Raw genomic sequence first — 20,157 nt, forward strand, 5'->3', positions numbered from 1 at the left:
TTTTGCGGATAAAGTGAGTACGAATTTCTCCATATGTATTTAGGAACATTGATCTGACCAATAATGCATGTAATTATGCACTGTTCATTTGTTTGTTGTCCAGGGTCTATTTCAAGGCAATTATTGGAAGTGGGCCAGGCACCCATCCAGCGTTGAATGACCTGGGGGTAAAGGCAGTCAGGGTCATGATGCTGATCACATCACCCCACTCATGACTGGATCAAGAAAGTTAGTTACCCCCACACCCCCTATAAGCCTTCATGGCATGGTGCTAAGCACATGGGGAACACTTTAATTTTTTTTTCACCTTGTAATTCACACAGAACTTTTAAAAAAATGAGGTTCCAAACATTTCATAAACTTTAAATTTGTCTCCTCACTTGGTGATGAATTTTGCATTGAAATAGACCCTGGACAACTAACAAATGAACAGTGCATAATTACATGCATTATTGGTTAGGATATGGATATTACACGTTAAGCAGTTCATGAACAACTAAGACATAAAAGTAACAGTTTTTGCAAGAGTTGTTAGTAATGTACTAATGTCCTGTGCTGTAAAGATCTTGTACAAAGCACTCAAAAGAAAAATATTTAAAAAAAAATGTTTCATGTTTGTTCTCCATGGTTTATATCAAGACCATGAGAGAAGCTTTGAAGTGTCCAACCCCTATCATGCCACAGGCATGAGTCAAACATAGGACCGGGCATCATAAATAAATAAGCTAATCATGTTATGCTGAAGCATTGGAAAAGAGCTATTGACGCCAGCGACCTTCAGCGTTTTTCCTCAGAATCGCGGTTGCCAAAGGACGTGCTCAGGCAATGGATTTACCGATCACATGTTCAAATTCCGAATAAATAGTCTGCGTGAGAAAATCTCATCCTTGCTTTTGGATCGAATATAGTAATTGCTAGCGAGCTCCAGAGTCATGCTTAGTTGCTCTCTGTTGTACATCGAAGTTGTCGTAACTGATCTAAATAATTGAAGTCAAAGGAAAAGGAGAGAATTACATTTAATAAGTGATCATTTAGAAATCTGAATTACGTTAGGGCAGTTTGGGAGAAACCAAGTTACACTCCCTAGTTGCATTTTGTTACAGGTTACGACACCATCAAAGCCAGGACACAGAGGACCAGAACTTCAACGGCACTACAGGTAAACAAACATTCCTAATTCTTTCCTCACCCCGTCACCTTCAGTCAAGTGAAGGGTTAAATTGAAAATGTGTGTTCTTATTTAACAGGGCTGGCCACCTAGCTGTTTTGACGTTGATCTTCAGAGCTGTACCCCCTTTCTCTTACAATGCACCTCTTGCTGTCAATAAACTTCGAATATGAGGCTTTCACATAGCCTATCTACGATCCTCTAAATCTAAACAAAGTGGTGGTTAGACATGGTGGAGATGTGGGGCAAAGGGACAGACTCCATTTGTGTTGATGGGGATGAGACACATGAAATAAATTACTTGCACAAACATGCATGCTCCCCATGGACAATATATTTTCCATTGACAAGCAACTGTAAGTAAGCAGGTATTTCTTGGAAGGCCAAGTCTGCTGCCATAAGAGTTTCAGCAGTAAGAAGAAGCGTCAATTTTACTTCTGCTACATACTTTATCTCGTAACCAATGACAGATGATGTTACAAATCTTAAGCCTGGTTTAAATGGTCGAGCAGACAGAACGAGTAGGGTAGAGTACTGGAGCCAGTACTTGATCCAGTAGTCACAACAGTCTAGTGACTGTCCATGGAGCACAGCGACTCGACAGAGTTGCTTCCTCTCCCATCAATTTTTTCACTCGTGCGTAAACTCGACAGACCACTCTGTCAATGTAAACACTTTTCTTTTTTGTGAAATGTTCAGAACTTTTTTTACAGTTCTGTGTGAATTACAAGCTGAAATAAATAAATACAGATCAATGTTCCTAAGGATGTAACTTACAAATAAAAAGTGCAAATAGTTCTCCAGAAAGAATGAAATTCTACGTGTATTGCATCTATACCAAATTAGTTAAAATAATATGTTTTATTTTGCACATGACCACAAAAGGATATTTTATTAAAAAAATAGTCTTTAATTGGAACAATTTTATACCGTTTCTTCATAACTTACATAATAACACTTTGACACTTCTCCTGACTAGTGCCTTCACATAACTTAAAAAGAAAATTTTGCATGTATGAATTTTGAGACACAGTTTCATGCCCTATAAAAACAATTCTCACTTTTCACACACACAAGAAACACTTATAAAGGTAAATTGAAATAAAAAATGAACTTTACATCATTGTGAGTACTGTTAATCAGGAATGTTTTGAAATAACATTGTAATACTAACATCTCCTGTGATAAAAAAAAAAAAACCCATTGCTGTATCTTCAGCAGTTAATAATATTGTACTCTTATCTGATGTAGTAAGCTTGCAGCACTGTTTTAGCCTTTCTCTGAAGACTTCAAAGCCAGCCTTTGCAAATATCTGTTCCGTGCTGCTTCAAAAAACTCCCCAACTGTCCTCTTTTCCCAAATAGATGGCTTAGGAACGTCCGGTTCGGATTTGATACTAGTTTTGGGGATTTCTTCCTTCAAGAAATCTTTTTCATGATTTTCTTGCAATGGCACTTTTGCGTTCCTTTGGTCTTCGGATTTTATCACTTTCTCTTTCTTCTCTTCACTGGTGAAATCGTCAAGGGAAATTCGATGAGTCTTTTGCAGAATGTGTGATTGCTTCACAGGTTCTGCTTTGTTCTCTCGAATGGGGGATTTGAGTTTTTCAACAATCTCTCTGTCTTCACTCTTATCTGTCTTATCAGTGGTTCCAACAGGAGGCGAAGAACGAGTTTTGCCCTTATCCTTATGATGGTGCTTAGATTTTTTCTTATCGCTTTTCTTGTGCTTGCTTTCATGCTCTTCCGACTTCTTTTCTTCTTGTTTGTGATGATGGTGTTTCTTGTGCGATGCAGAGTCCTTGACTTCTCCTTCTTCGGACCCTGACGAATGCGTACCAGCAGGGCTTTTGCTGCAAGAGCGAGAACTGGACGAGTGTTTGGTCTTTTTGGACTTCGAATGCTTGCTGCTCTTCTCGTGATCATGTTTCTTCCTTTTCTTCTTTTTGTCTGAGTCACTTTCGCTCCTTGCCAGACTGCGACTTCGGCTTCTTGAGGAGTCAGTTTCCGAATACGCCAATTTCAACTTCTTTTCTGGTGCCGATTCAGAAGAACTTGAGGCATGTCTTCTTCTATATTGCCTATCACCCTGCATCTTTTTCTTCTTCAGTGCAAGTTCTCCACTAGCATCTTTCGACTCCGACGCTGGAGATTCCTTAACAGACTTACCTGATTCATCTCTTAATTTCTCCTCCCTTCCTGGCAACTCTTTCGCTTTCGCATCAGCCTCATTATCTTGAATATTATTCAGCTCTTCTGCTTCTACTTTTACATGAACTTCTTTTTTAAGTTCGTGTTCTTGAGCTGATTCCTTGCTGTTCTTCTCCTGGATGTCGTCATTTTCCTTGTTGGCATCTTTTCCTTTCAATCTTTCTTTAGTTTCTTGAACGTCTTTGGTCCTATCTGCTTCATGAGGTTTATGTTTTTCCTCCTCCGCAGCATTCTGTGGCTTTTGGTCTCCTACGGTTTGCCTGAAGAGATGCCTGTAGAAGCCACCCAAATCCTTCTGCTTGGTCACATCAGTAAGAGCTGCAATAACAATAATAATAACTTCCAACTCATTAATTTACAAGGAAACCTGTTCAGAGTACTCTTGTATTTTAATGTCTATGTTTTCACTGTTGATGTTTCATTTTGGAAATAAAATTAAGTTTGGGAGTAAGCCTTCTGAGTATGTACGAAGGTAAAGGTAAAATTCCCCATGCATATAGCACAGTGCCATGAAGGCACATTTAGGGGGACTTGCGGCGTACTTTCGACGTGGCCCACGTCTTGTACGCTCGCATGCGTGACCTTCGGCCACGTTGTGGGCGCAATAATGTTATAGATAGGGTTCCTCAATGATCTTAATGACTTTGAAAATATCTGCATGTTGTATTGGATGAAGGGGAACAAGTGTATAAGTTTGCTAATTTGAAAAGTTTAGAAAATAACGTTATGTGTGTACTCTAATATTGGACACATATTCAAAAAGGAGTAGTTACGTCTTTTGTCATTTTTACATTTGTAAACGTAATTGAAAAATAATTGTTTTTAGTTATTCCCCTCAAATTCCTACCTCTCCGCTGCAATAAATTCTGATGCACATGTTTTGAAATTCCAAAAGTCTAGCATAATTCCCTTACAGTAGTTTTCCGGGTGAAAATAAACTTTCTTTAAGTTCCCTAGCAACGTCTGTTTCCATGGACAACAACAAGCACGGCAAGCTCTAAACACTTGTTTGTTATCATGCCTCTAAACATTTCGTTAAAACAAGCACGATGTAGACATTTTTGCATTGCGTATACCAATGTATACGTAATTGTATCTGGGCTGAATCTTCTTCTTAAGTAGATGTCACCCTTGTTTGAGGCACCTTTTCAAAACCAGGAGTTCATTCATCTGTGTGTGTGATCTGTGAGAAATATAATGTAGCTAGACAATTAAGAATTGAAGGAAACAATGTGAGCAAAAAAGAAAAGCCATAGAAACGGTTGCTAAGGACGTGAAAAAAGGGCATTTTCACCCTTAAGGAAGGGCCAATTGAGCGATTTTTGAATTTTCTCGGCCTTTTGGGACAATTTCATGGAGGGTCGTAATCGGGCATTTTTCGCCTCTGGGGCTTCCTTCATGGAGAACATTTATGTCAGTGGGATTGGGGCTATATATATATATATTGGATGAGGGCATAGGGCCCCACACATTCTCAATGTCAGCCATTTTGGAGGTGATGTAAGCAGGTACCCTTTGATTTGAGGCTTGATGAGCCCCATAGCTGCTTTATATGGGGACAAGGCCTGAATAATTCCAACCTTCGATCACCCACCCTGGTATCCCATGTGGCAATCAAGATGCTCTACAAACTAGACCATAACAGCTCTTGAATAATGTACCAATCTGACCAGTTTTTCCAGATCATGGGAAAAACAATGTACAGTGAAATTTAAAATGTGGGTAAATCTTCATGGCATTTTGATCTATTGGGATCATAAAGACTGAATATGTAATGCAACAAAATGTAAAATCTGGGTTTCACTGTACTCATTTTTTGCCAGGCAAGTACTTTCAAACTGATACTACAGGGTGTCCCACGAACGGCGCAACTGGGAATTAAGAGTGGCGTTACTTTGTAACCGAAACCTGTACATACATAAGTCATACACCAAATGTTAGCCCTGTCCAAGTAGATATTTTTAAACATAGAAACAACAAACGGGGTGCAGTGTTGTTCATGCAGTGTTGCCAAATGCAAGTGAAAGAGTAAATTTATTTTTCCACAAAGCATGGAAAATTGCATGTCATTTTCCACCTTGGGTAGGTGGACTATTTCGCCATCTATAGTTCAGATAAGAAAACCGATCGTTTTCGCGTATAGCCAATCCTGAAATGCCTCGTAAAGGCGTACCGGTCCAAATGGGTGTTTTAAAAAAATTATGAGGTACAGTGGCAACACTGTTGAAGTTTGAAGGCAACAAAAGGTGTGATTAGTGATGGTCCATGACATGGAAATACTGGAAACAGGAAAAAAAGAAAATGAAAATTATGGTGAAAAAAATGTTACTTACCTACTCCTGGTACTTTTTTCACCATAATTTTCATTTTCTTTTTTTCCTGTTTCCAGTATTTCCATGTCATAGACCATCACTAATCACACCTTTTGTTGCCTTCAAACATCAACAGTGTTGCCACTGTACCTCATAATTTTTTTAAAACACCCATTTGGACCGGTACGCCTTTACGAGGCATTTCAGGATTGGCTATACGCGAAAACGATCGGTTTTCTTATCTGAACTATAGATGGCGAAATAGTCCACCTACCCAAGGTGGAAAATGACATGCAATTTTCCATGCTTTGTGGAAAAATAAATTTACACTTTCACTTGCATTTGGCAACACTGCACCCCGTTTGTTGTTTCTATGTTTAAAAATATCTACTTGGACAGGGCTAACATTTGGTGTATGACTTATGTATGTACAGGTTTCGGTTACAAAGTAACGCCACTCTTAATTCCCAGTTGCGCCATGCGTGGGACACCATGTATTTTACAACTGATACTTTACATGCACCAGAAAAAAAAAATGTGTATTGAATTCTAACAGCAGAAGCTATTTATGCCAGCCACCTACTCAAACTACCGAAGCAGTGATAACTGGTGGAAATCAGTTCACAGTCGGCTAAAAACTACCCTAAGTACACGGCACAAATTACTGGTATTGGCAAATAATAATTATAATTTAGTTGAGAGTACATGTATAGGCTCAAGTGCCCTGGGCATAATGCAAGGGGTGAAAAGTTCCTCCATCATTACTTACTATCTAAATGGTCCTGCCTCTTCTCTTCCTCCTCAAATTTCTTCATTTCTTCCAACTTCTGCTTGTAAGAAGAGGTGACAAAGGATTCCTTGTCCTTGAACATGTCCCCTTCAGCTACACGCTCTTTCTCAATCTTCCGTTCGTTCCGTCGCTCCTGTTCTTTCCTGCGTCGGTCTGCAGCACGGTACAGGTGCTGGATAAATATGGGCTGCAACAATATGACACTACCATTAATAATATCAAAGTATGGTTAGTTACATACAAATTACGGAATGGAAAACTAAAAGAAGAAACTTATTTTACTTCCCTACAACAATCATGATAAAAGGTAAGGTAAAGTTCCCCATGCACCTTGCACAATACCATACGGTATAAATGTAGGGGTATTGTCCAACACATTCTATCAATCTCAGCCACTTTGAAGGTGATGTGATCAGCACCATGCTGGAGCTGCTTTATGTGGGGACAAGGCTGGAAAAATTCGAACCCAGGTCTCCCGCATGGCAGTCAAGACACCCTACTGACTACACCACCGCGGCTCCAAACAGTCGTAATAAGAATGTTGATATATGTACAAACCATCTATTACATCAAATAACTCTGAAGGAAAAATTCAGATCTCCAGAGTGTGCATTGGGCATACCGTAAAAAAGAATCTATTTCGGAAACAAATGAGAAGAGCCACATGATGGAAATTAAAAAAAAAAAAAAACAGAAATTAAAGCTAAGATAGTAGCAGGAAATACATGCTATTACTCCACAAGCAACTTATACCACACACACAAACTGAAAATTACACAATGGTGATGCAACCAGTAGTACTATATGTGTCTGTGTTGGTGCCAGACATAAATATACTAAAACACACGGGAAAGTGCTTAGAAAAATCTTTGGAGCAGTGTTTAAAAACAAAGAATGGTGAACAAGGACAAATGCAGAACTAATGACAATGTGTGGAAAACCAGATTTGATAACTGAAGTCAAAATTTCGTGCCAGGAATGGTTGAGACATGTAGAATGGATGGAAAACAGCAGAGCACCAAAGAAAGTTTTCTGTGGGAGGATGTAGATGATGCTTTCAAGCAATTATGAGCGAGGTGCTGGAGGTAACGCAAAAGACAAGAGAAGAATGGGCTTTGACCAATGAGGTGGCCAAGGTTTTTCAGGGACTGTAGCACCATGGGGTATTTAATCATACTTTGCATAGCCATCTGGAAAGATATAATGAATTAAATTTAGCTTCTGGTTTTACAAGAAGTAAAGGAAATATTACCAATCAAATACTCTACAGCATAATTTGAGTGGAAGATGGCGACAATGCTAGCAAGTGTCATTATACTGTATTTCTTGCAACATTACATGTCTTTCCATAGAAAGCGATTTTCCGTTATGGTGGCCAGCTCAGTCCCCAGATTTGGCTTTGGACTTTCTGTAACGATCTTCGAACATCATACGAGCCGTTATCCGTATCCCGATAAACAAGTTAGAACAAGCAATGGACAGTGTTCGACACCACTGGGAATAATGTGTGGCATGCAGTGGTCACATTCAAACATTAACTGGTACATGACCCCTTTTTTTTACAATTAGGTACTAAGGTCATTCAATGAAAATACTTTTTCACATGTATAATTACAACTTTAGATTACACTAATAATGCTGCTGCACCCTGTACTTGAGGAAACTCAATTCTACATTTTCTGATACTTGTAGCAAAGACCTTACAGTGCAGGAAAATTTCTTTACTGGGCCAGCAAGGTTAAATATAAAATCAGGATTCTACTGTATTCATTCTTATCCAATAATTTACTTGATGTAATCAAAATGTCACAACTTATTTGAAGCATTGTTCTCACCTTTTTCTTCATGTCAGTCTTTGTGTTCTTTTCCTCAGCTTTTTTCTCCTCCATTTTGTCGTATATCTCGTCGTACTGGTACACTGTAGGATCTTCTTCAAGGGCTTTCTTTATATCTAACTGGGTTTGTTTCTTCAGAAAGCCCTTGTCGGATTCTCTCTAGATGAAAGATAGAATTTTGCATTTATAAATATACACACCAAGACTAGGACCTATCAAATTACCAGTGTTTCCCTCAACATTTTATAGATTTACTTTGAGCTAAACAGGACATTAAAAAAGCTATTATTAATCATGATTTTTACCTTTTGCAACACAACTAATGGTCCAGGATGTTTTTTATGTTTTTTTAATATTGCATTCCACATTATTGAATGGCTCATAGGAAGTTCACTGGAAAAAAAATATACTCATACTTTAATGTCAGTAGAACACAATGTCCACAACTATTACACATGATATTTCCTAGGTAAAACACCAGCAATTCTCATAGTTGTTCCATTACTTCATCATTCGTCCTAATCATCACAATTCCCACGAAACAGGTTGATATATATATGCATATAAAATATAGTATAAAGACTTGTCAGTGGTGAAAAAAAAAGCAAATCTCTCCAATGCATCCCGTAAAATTTGGTAGGTTTGTGATGCCTCCAACACATTTTTTATATATATTTCATGTTACCTTCTCTTGTTTTTGTGGCAGACTTCTTGTCTTTTCACCTCATTAGCAATGTACGGCTCAGTAAGGGGTATTCCTTCCCTTGTCAGTTCTGAGCATACTGACCACTATTGATAATACCCTCTGTACTGATGGATTTTCCCCCCGCTGAATTCTTGATTAAGGCCAAGCAGCGAGGCTCAGAGCTCAGTCGACTGCCAGATGCCAACTTCGAAACACCTGGTTCCCACATCTAATCTGGATGCCTCCCCGGCCAGGTTCCAATAGCCAATCAGCTAGAAGGAAGGAAGGAAGGAGGAAAAGAAGAGAAGCAGATAACCTAACTACCAGGTCTTCCTAATAAGAGCTTGCGACGGTTTCCCTTAGGTCGTGGCAGCCTAAGCCCAAGCCTCCTGGGTGCTCAGAGACCTATCCCTTGTACCTTGCTACTGCCTGGACATACCAACGGACCTGTCCGTTCCCTTGCAGTAGTCTGAGTGACTTGCAGTAGTCTGAGTGACTTGCAGTAGTCTGAGCATCCTTTGTTCCCAACACACTTGCAATTCTGCGGGCCCCCCGGCCCGTCCCTCGCAATTGCTTGGATGATTCCCACGGGCTCATGCCCGTCCCACGCAATTGACTTGGGCACTTTTGCACGGTTCCCAGTCGACGTGGCACGTGACTACTACAAAGGCGGCTATTGGCTACACGCATAAATTGATGCCCCTAAATTAAATAAGGTCCCTAACACCCCCCAGGCACCTCAGTGCAAGGAACAAATGAATGGTCCCTGTCCTCCCTTATCTTCAAGACCTTCAGAGCAGTGATGACATCTGGTGTAAGTGTGCTAAACAGGTAATGTACAGGTGTGAGTAAAGATTAATAAAGTTTTACTGGTTGACCTTTTACCTTTCTTTACTAAACCTCGCAAGCCCTGAGATACTTTGAGTACATGTCTACGGCTGGTTACAAGCTAGCATATATGGGTACACTTTTTGCATCACCTACTGGTGTAGTGTTTAGCGTACAGTATGTAGCACGCAGGCAGGAACATTGCAAAAGTTTTTGGCGCCCAACGTGGGGCCCGATTTGCAAAAAAAAAGGACTTAAAGGGGCTCACTATTGAAAGTGCAAGTGTTGTGTTGTCCATTGAATTCGCGAAGGTAGTGAAGGTAAAGTGTTCTGGGAGAAACCATATAGAATTCACAAAGGTAAAGTGTTGTAAACATAGACGGTGTAATGGAAAAAGAAACGTCCGGAATGAGTCTGCGGAGCAGAGGAAGAAAAACCATGGAAGGTGAGACTGGGTTCAGATTCTGTGACATCCTGGAGCAGAGATGGAGTACTTCCAGTGTTGCCACTGTCTCCAGAATTTCCATTGGAAATGTGAGGGGCAAGAAGGGACCTCAGAGGCTAAGTGTAAAACATGCTTATCAACACCCTTGGTAGCATCCCTGCTCGAACAAAGTCTTCCAAGTAACACCCAATCAGACCACTGGCTGCTGGAGTGGTTGATGAGAGACAAAGAGGAGCTTAAGAAAGAGAAGAAAGATGAGTAAGAGCAGAGACGAAAAGAAAAGGAAGAAGAGCGTAGACAAGATGATGAAAAACAAAGGGAAACTGCTCAAACAGAGAAGACTCGAAAGAAAGCGTTGATAGAGCTGAGACAGGCTGTCTAATCCATGGAAGAGAGGAGACTCCTTGAGAAGGAAGAGGAGACAGCCAGTATTAGAGAAGAGAAAGCAGAAGAAAAAGCTAAAAGGGCAAGAGAAAGCAGAAGAAGAAGCTAAAAGAATAGAAGAGGTACAGGAGTTTAGGACTCTGATAGGGTTTCTTGAAGAGAAAAGAGAAAGGGAGTTAGAAGTTCTCCGTGTCCTGGTAGAAAGCCAGGAAGAAAAGAGAATGAAAGAAAAAGAGGAGGAGAATGAAAAGAAGCAGCTAGAAGCCGAGAGAGGTAGAAAAGAGTTGCGAACACTTTTCTCTCAGCTTAAGGTTGACCAACGAGAGTGTGTTAGAGAAGAGTTGGAAAATATGCGGATCTCTTGCCAACAGGAGGTAGTAAGGGTTGTAGGAAAACAACGAGAGCAGGAACAGATGAAGAGAAACCTAGATACCTGCTTAAAACTGGTCCAGTCTAGGAAAGAAACTGAAAGTGAATAACCCAAGAGGGTTAAGTGTAGTGTTTAGCGTGCAGTGTGTAGCACGCAGGCAGGAATGTTGCAAGTATATACTGTATAGTAGCAAAGTGTTTTCACTAATTTAAGTGGCACATGTAGTGTATTTAAGAATCAAACTTTTAGATTGTTATTTTACCACTTTATGGCAGAAATAACTTGTATTATATATTGTTCCTCAAAATAGATACAATTATAGTATTTTAATAATGATGTGACATGGTATCTAAATCTGATTTGTAAGTAATTCTCAGTTATACGTATTATTTTCTCTCACCTTGACATACATATGGAGCAATGCAAATGTAACAGTCATTTAGCAAAATAGTCCTGAACACTATTTTTATGGGATAGAAAAATCTTTGATTTCTGCACCCCCGTCCCCTGCCAAGTTAATGCCCACACCACCGTGTCTTTACAGAGGATCGAACCTGTGACACCTTGATTATCTAGTGACAGCATCACCACTGCATCATCTGAGCTCTTCAGCAGCCACCTCAAGAGTTACTGTTCACCTGTGAACATTGAAATTACATGATACATGGGAATAAATCCATTTACCTTAAGGGATTTTGCTACCCAATCATTGCCACCACCATCTTCAGACCCAGAGTCACTCCCGTCACCAAAAATAGCTAAACGTGGCTGCAGATCCTGGCCTGGCTTCTTAGGTAGAACAAGGCCATATCTGAAAATAAAACGGAAATACTGGTATTTGTAAGTAATATTGCAAACTAAAAATATTTAAGCATATGCTACATTGTCCTTAGCAATGGACTGAAGGCATGAAGTACATGCTTCAAATCCAGCTAGCCTGATTTTAAGAATGTGGCACATACTAATTCATATTTTCAAAAGGCTAAAACTATAAAAATGTTTAATATTTCTCAACCTCAACCAGAAACATACACAAAAAAGAAACATCAATGTGTGTGTATCATAATTGCCATGTGAAGATCAAGATGTTAACTTTTCAAAACTTTCACATCCTGCACATAATAAAAGGCCCAAGTTCCTTTTGTTTTATTGCAATTTCATCATGCTACGAATGCAAATTTAACATGATTCAATTTCGATTTACTTCTGTTAACACATACTGCGGAGTTTTAGCGATCACTTAAGATTTTGTTCAATATATGCTTTCATAGTTAGGTTAGACAGGCCAGGTTTGGTTCTCTTAGCATTAAAATAAAGTCCATAAATGCATTCTACTAGGGTTCCGATTCACTTCCGCATTAATTCCCACTAGTCTATGATACTTAGTCACTTTTCAACGGAAAATACATTGTCCGTGGGAAGCGCGCATGCTTGCATAAGGTAATTTTTAAGGTGTTTTTTTCAACATAAATTACTTTTTCTGAAATCCAAACAGTGTTCATTACTATAAGGAAGGTTCATATTTTGTGTGACAATGATTGCCAAAATTCTACGATAATTAGTCTTCCTGCTAGGAGAATTTGAAACAAATTATAAAACAATTAGAACAGTTACCTAATAAAATATAAATAGTTTAATATTTACAATGGTGGCATACAGAGTGATAAAGTTCTTGAAGTAATGAAATAAGGTTGTGGTATTTTAACCTGCAGTACCCATGTCCCTAGCACATGTGGTACTGCTCAAGTTGGGATATCAGAAACAAATGTAGAAAATTGCATTTTAACTGTATTTTAGTTCTAATTTATTGCAGTTCACTTTCATATAAAGCCTGGAAAGTATTCTTGATTAGAAGTATTGGGACAGTCTTAGATGCACATCAAACAAATTGTGGTCTCATCACTGTTTTCCATGACTGTCAAACCATATAAACTCATCCCTCATCCAGATACTCCTCCAAAAAAATGTCGCAAATTATCCCATTGCACAAGCCCGTAATGGTTCCGATTGTTTTATGATTTCTCTTAGAACAAAGACTAATTATCGTAGAATTTTGGAAATCATTGTCACACAAAATTTGAACCTTCCTTAAAGTAATGAGCACTGTTTGGACTCGAAAAAAATAGAATAGAATACTTTATTAGTGATTAGACAACATGATTGCAATAGACTTCATCATAATAAGTATATAAATACTAATATAAAAAATTACAAAAGAAAAGAAAATTAAAAATACATATTAAAATATTACACATTCAACAATACAGTTTGCAAATTACACTACATGTTTTATTACAGCGAAAGCAATTGGAAAATAGTACTCTATTTTGATTACAATACAAGTCATGTACAAAAACCCAATTTACAGCTCTGTGATGCATTATGAGTAGCAATTTACATTTTACAGGCCCTGACGGAAGTGTTCTTCAAATTCCGTGACACTATATATACACAATATCGTACTAATATATTAATAATGTTGTTTAGCAAACTGCTTGTTTTCTAAATTACGTATAGAAGCTGGTAGCAAATTGAATAATCTCATTCCATTATGTTTAAAATTTTGTTGAGTCTTGCATAGTCTAGCGTATGGCATTTCTATATTCAGATTGTGCCTTGTATTATAGTCATGTACGTTAGATCGCAACCTAAAACTGGAGAGGCTTTCTTTATGTACATTAAACTATGATAAATATTTATACAGGGCGCTGTCATAATACGGTATTCCTTAAAGAATTCCCTACATGACTCCATATCCTGTACTCCTTTAATACAACGTATAGCCTTCTTTTGCCATTTAAAGACTTCCTTTGCACCTGTAGAGTTTCCCCATAGTAAATTTCCATACAGTAAGTGTGAATGGAAAAGAGCGTAGTACACAGAGATCATCATTTCTTCACTTACAGACCTTTTTAATTTTCGCAATAGATATAAGACACGGGCAAGTTTCTTACATAGTTCCTGGGTATGAATTGACCAGCTTAATTTTGTATCTAAATATATGCCAAGCAATTTTACATAATCCTGATTATTTAAGGTGCATGGTGGGTTATTTAAGTAGAAAAAGTGAGTTTCTGTTTTTGTCGTATTTAACACCAAGCTATTTGTTTTAAACCATAAAGAGGAAGCATTTAACATTTCTTTATTTTTGATACTAAGGTTAAGAATACTATGATCATTTGTAATAAAGGTAGTGTCATCAGCATAGATAGCTGTTCTATACGGTAGGCAATTAGGTAGGCCATTCATATAAACTAAAAACAAAAATGGACCTAATACTGATCCTTGGGGGACACCAGACAAAACGTCTAGCTCATCAGATTTCTTATTATTAAATTTTACTATCTGTCGTCGATTAGTGAGATAAGACTTAAGAAGGGATAGTTCAATACCCTTTATTCCATAATACTGTAATTTTTTAAGCAAGATTTCATGCGCAACTGTATCAAAGGCCTTACTTAAATCTATCAAAGTTGTACGTGTATATGAGCCAGACTCGAAACCATTAATTATCTCATTTACGACCGTCTCTACCGCATTAATAGTAGATAGCCCCGATCTGAATCCAAAGTGGGCTACATTAATAAGTGAATTCTGTTCAAAATAAGGGGTCAATTGTTTTTTTACACAGTACTCTATAATTTTAGAAAACACTGGAACAAGGGATATAGGTCGGTAGTTACCAGGGTTATCTCTGTCACCCTTTTTGTGGATAGGGACTGTTATAGATATTTTTAGGTTATCAGGAAAAATACCATCATTTAATGTCCCATTAATAAGATATGTAATTGGAAGTGCTATTATGTCAATTATATGCTTTATAATACACTCATGCTCATAAATTAAGGATAATGCTGAATCTTGTACAAAGAAATATTTGATGTGCACGTTGCAGCTTGAAATGATGTCTCGGTACTGTACCAAAGAACTTGTGTTGACTATGACCTTGATCCAGTGTGTGGTAGCGCTGTAAGGAGACAAATGACTCACAGGAGCGAAACTGCTGACCAGAGTACAGTGCCTATAGGAAGTGTGCAGTTGTGTTCCGTTGTGCGAATGATGAGTGTGTGTGTGAAATGGCTCAACAAACACATATTGATGTAATGAGGGGAAGGATACTTGGACGGCTAGAGGCGGGCCAAAGACAGCAGGTCGTGTCACAGGTGCTCCATGTGCCACAAAGTGACATCTCACGATTATGGCAACGATTCCAACAGACTGGAAACGTGTCTTGGCGCTACAGCAGTGGACGTCCACAGTGTACAACACCATGAGAAGACAGGTATCTCACCGTAAGTACTGCCGGGGGCCTTGCTCGAGACCTTGCAGCTACCACTGGAACAGTTGTTTCTAGACACACTGTGTACAGACGACTGAACAGGCACGGTTTATTCGCCCGGAGGCATGCAATTTGCATTCCACTGTCACATGGTCACAGACTAGCCCGTAACAACTGGTGTAGAGAACACAGGACATGGACATTGGAAGAATGGTCTCAGGTACTCTTCACTGACGAGTCCAGGTATAGTGTCAACAATGATTCTCGTCGTGTAACCATCTGGCGTGAACCAGGAACCAGATACCGACCTGGTACCATCGTCGAAAGGGACCAGTATGGAGGTGGTGGTGTCATGGTGTGGGGTGGCATTATCCTGGGTTCACGTACACCCTTGCATATCTTCAACAGAGGTACTGTAACAGGTCAGGTGTACCGGGATGTTATTCTGCAAGACTACGTTCGTCTTTTCAGAGGTGCAGTCGGTCCTACGTTCCTGCTGATGGATGACAATGCCAGGCCACACCGAGCTGCTATTGTGGAGGAGTACCTTCAAACAGAAGACATCATACGATTGGAGTGGCCTGCCTATTCCCCTGACCTCAACCCAATCGAACATTCTTGGGATGCTCTAGGCCGACGTGGCGCCGCACGTCTTCCACCTCCTGGGACTCTTCAGGAGCTCCGACAGGCACTGGTGCAAGAATGGGAGGCCATACCCCAACAGCTGCTCGACAACCCCCTCCAGAGTATGCCAAGCCGTTGTACTGCATGTGTCAATGTGCATGGGCATCACATTCCATACTGAAACCTGTGCACATGCTCAAAGAACTGTGAAACAACATTTTACAATCTCCCTTGCTTTGTATCATATGTGCGCTCTTTGGTTTTTCTCACGTTTTCTGCAATAAACAGGGTTAAGCAGGGGATGTCTTTCTTGTGTGTTCAACATGTGTTTGTGCTACCACAACTAGTTTGTTTCAGTGCTGTATCGTGGTGCACCAAAACCTCTATTATCCTTAATTTATGAGCATGAGTGTAAATGTTGATAGACCGAAAAAATCTTCACTATAGGAGTTTTTCATTTTTGACACAATAATTAAAATTTCATCCATACTAATCTGTATCCACTTAAAATTTATATGATTAAATTGTGGGAAACTTTGCCTACCAAGATAGCCATTAAGATCATTGTTGACATTTTCTTCACAGTTCACAGGAATTTTGTTTAAATGTTCTTGATTGTTTATAAAGAAACTATTAAACTCATTGGGTGTGATACTTGGCAACTTTGTTTCGTCCGTTATCTTTGTTTCCTTTTTGATTATTGACCAGGCAGCTTTGCATTTATTACTTGCCTTAGCTATGTACTCTTCATTAGCTTTTAGCTTAGCTAATTTTATTTCCTTTCTATTTTTTTTTAATCTCATTATAGTTCAATTTAGAAGTTTGATCGCCATTTTTGGCATTATCATGTAGTCTGAGCATAATAGCTCTAAGGTTCGCTAATTTAGGAGTGAACCATGTTAGATGTGTTCTCATTTTCTTCTTACCAGTGCTGATAGTTCTGTACTTTATTGGACAGCACTCATTATAAATATCGACAATTGTATGTGTAAATTGGTTCCATGCTTCAGTCAAATTATTACAGGTACTTAACAATTCATAGAAAGTTATTTATGTTAAAAAAACAACTTGAAAATTACCTTACACACTTCTCATGGACAAGATATTCTCCGTCGACAAGCGATAGTAAATATCGTAGAAGCGTGGGAATGAATGTAGAAGTAAATCAGAACCTTAGTAGAATGCATTTAGAGACTTTATTTTAATGCTAAGGATACCAAACCTAACCTAACCACGATAGCATATATTGAACAAAAGGTAAAAATCTGATATTCCCTGGACACCTATAACTTCTTCGTTTTGTCAATTTTTGACATTTGTACTTACTTATCTGCTTCGCGGAACATTCTTTAAGGTGTATTCACATTTTTTTTGTTCGAAGTAATTGCAATTTTTCACATTATGAGTACTTCTTTCTCACACTCTTTTCGCTTGCCTGAGGCACAATATGGCACGTACACCTTCCTACATAATCGCGTGTCGTGCTTGTGTTTTGTCGAATTTCATTCATTATGCAGTGTTTCAACCTTCGGAACCCAAGAAATACCTGTGAACAAAGCTCATCTGATCCAATTTGTTTTTTTAACTTTTTCGCATTGTTTTACGAAGAAAATTGTAATGTTTCATGGTGCTATCTGTGAATGGTTTTTGGGGCTATCTGTCCCGGAATCGGTGGGGAATTTAAACTAAAAAACTATTTTCGTTTGAAATTTTTGAGTCCAAATTTCCCACCGATTCCAGGCCTCCGCTCTAGCTTTCTCTATAGAGTCCATGTTAAAGGCATGTTATAAATTGGCCGGAGTTACCTGCCCCCAAATGAGGCCGAAACTTTTAAATTTGAAGAAATCCATTTCCAGGATAAGAAAAACATACCTGAATTTCACCACACATCCACGACATGTCATATTAGGCTTATACCCACAGCTCATTCCTTCTAACGAGTAGGCTAGCTTACATTCACTGCCACATTTTCGACATTCCTTTCCTTTCTTCTTCACGATCCCGTCACACCTGGTCGAATTTCACCACGCATCAACGACACATCATGTTTCTTTGCAAACACAGACACTGGATAACCAATGAACATGAACAAAACACAATCAAGACGCGTGATGATGTACGAAGCTGTACGCGCCAAACACTATTGTCCGTCGGAGAATTAATTTTCAACAAAGAACATGAATTTCCGCTATGAAACATTCCCACATCACACAAAACACCTTCCAGATGTTAGACAATGCTACAGGAACTTATTACCGTAAGTAGTTTCTTCTGTAAAAGTGAAGAAACCTGTCCGAGGAATATCAGATTAGTACCGAACAAAATATTAAGTGATCGCTAGAACTCCGCAGTATGTGTTAACAGACATAAATCGAAATCGAACCATGTAAAAATTGCATTCGTAGCATGATGAAATCCCAATAAAACAAAAGGAACTTGGGCCAAAAAAAAAATACCTTCTGCTCTATTTAGAAACGCCCTTTGTTACAAGAAACTTATTTCATTGACGAAAACATTTGAAATGTTCGCGAAATCCAGGGTGTAAGATTTCGGCACCGAGCCGAATGATAATCTAACAAAATGAAATTTCATGTGTGTGTGTACATGCATGGTATAACCTTTCAACATTTCGATTAAAAGTATGCGACAGAATTAACGATCGATGCTTTTTTATGCCACAGAATTTGCATGTCAAAATTACTATTGATAAGTTGAAAATTAATGAACAATGAAAACTCGGGATCCAACACTTGTTAAATAATATTAATAAATCGTCTTTATTAGAGAAAAGGCCCCCCCAAAAAAATTGTATCCCAAAATTTAAATGTGGCAAAAACTCAATTAATTCCCTTGCAAATCTTATTACGCAAGAGAGTACCACAACATAATAAATTGTTCTTTCGTGACGACAAAGATGCGTCCGGTGTAATTTGTGTTCAACAACACAGTATTACACGTAGTCAGAAAACATTTGCCGAATCCAAATAAAAATTACAAAGTTCAATCTTTCATATTTAATGACATTTAACTACAACAAAATTGATATAATTTAGGTACAAAGCATACATTTTTATACGCACTTACTGTTTTCCACTGGAAGCCATGTTGTTTTGGTTTACTCCACAGATTATAATCTCATCCTCCTTCTTCTTCTTCCTCCTCTTCACAAAGCACATTTAGTGGATGTGTGGTACGCCACCACATTCTCGATTTCGTCAATTTTCAGGTAATGTGATCAGCACCACGCTCCGGTTGCCTTTACCCCCCAGGATTGTCCCTAGGTATCCATTGATTTGAGGCTGGGTGAACCTCAGAGTCGCTTCATGTAGGGACAAAGCCCGAAAAATTCTGACCTTCGACCTTAGATCATCCATCCCGGGAATCGAACCCGGGTCTCCCGCGTGGCAGTCAGACCTGTATAATCTAACCATGTATGCAAGTAATAGCTTAAATAAACTAGTTAGAAAAGCTGATTGCAGGTGGTATGCGGGTTATTCCTGAGTAAAGAAAAATGATCGATCAGACAGTTCGATTATTGATGGCGGGGAATGAACTTCCGGTTTGGCGAATTTTCCAATGTAAACAAATGGAATACATAATGTCACCGAGCTTATTTTCTTATGAAAGATCGGAAACAAAATGGATCACTTGAAGTTTTTGAGTGATATAGAGAAACAAAGGTTGACAATTCCCTGGATGCAGATATAAGGGACAATACTAATATTTTCCAAGACAATGTTGATCTTCTTCCAACAGTTTCGTTTTTGAAAAGACTTATCCAGGTTAAAATGAAGGTTACATTAATTATAAACATTAAAAAATTCGATTACAACAGTAAGGGAAATAATAATAATTACTACGGTTAAAATTATTATTATACACTAACAATATATACCTAATTAAATCAATGGACATTTCCACTCAATTTTTTTTACAACAATTTTAAAAACTACACCCTGGAAAAATGACCCCTGCATGTTCTCGCGTTTCTCTGCGTCCAGTTTAAGGCAGAAACGATACTTCCAAAGTTGCGAATCTAGCGTTGCGCTGAAAACACGCCGCCGCCATGTTACTACGTCACTCCTTAGGGAGAGCTTGTTTGTCGTCTGCTTGGAGCGTCCAGTTCCGGATGGGTAGCCCACGGTGAGCGAACACGTGCAGCAATTTTACAAATCTGTACCGATTTAAATAATGGAAGAAGGAGCGATAGGAGAAAGGAAAGCTATG

At 38.7% G+C, this 20,157-nt stretch overlaps 1 protein-coding gene across 1 annotated transcript; it reads right to left on the reverse strand.

The window, feature by feature from the left end:
* Positions 1–1,807: 1,807 nt before the first annotated feature.
* LOC145992244 (uncharacterized) lies at positions 1,808–19,074 on the reverse strand. Its single transcript, XM_083128590.1, has 5 exons — positions 19,015–19,074; positions 11,712–11,838; positions 8,316–8,474; positions 6,460–6,667; positions 1,808–3,696 (listed from the first exon to the last, which is right to left on the reverse strand). The coding sequence occupies exons 1-5, from the start codon at positions 19,032–19,034 to the stop codon at positions 2,438–2,440; spliced, it is 1,773 nt and encodes a 590-aa protein (XP_082984716.1). The 5' UTR covers positions 19,035–19,074; the 3' UTR covers positions 1,808–2,437.
* Between the last annotated feature and the right edge of the window lie 1,083 nt (positions 19,075–20,157).

The sequence above is a fragment of the Lepisma saccharinum genome, chromosome 9 (assembly GCF_977018435.1).
Source record: "Lepisma saccharinum chromosome 9, izLepSacc3.1, whole genome shotgun sequence".
Lineage (NCBI taxonomy): Eukaryota > Metazoa > Arthropoda > Insecta > Zygentoma > Lepismatidae > Lepisma > Lepisma saccharinum.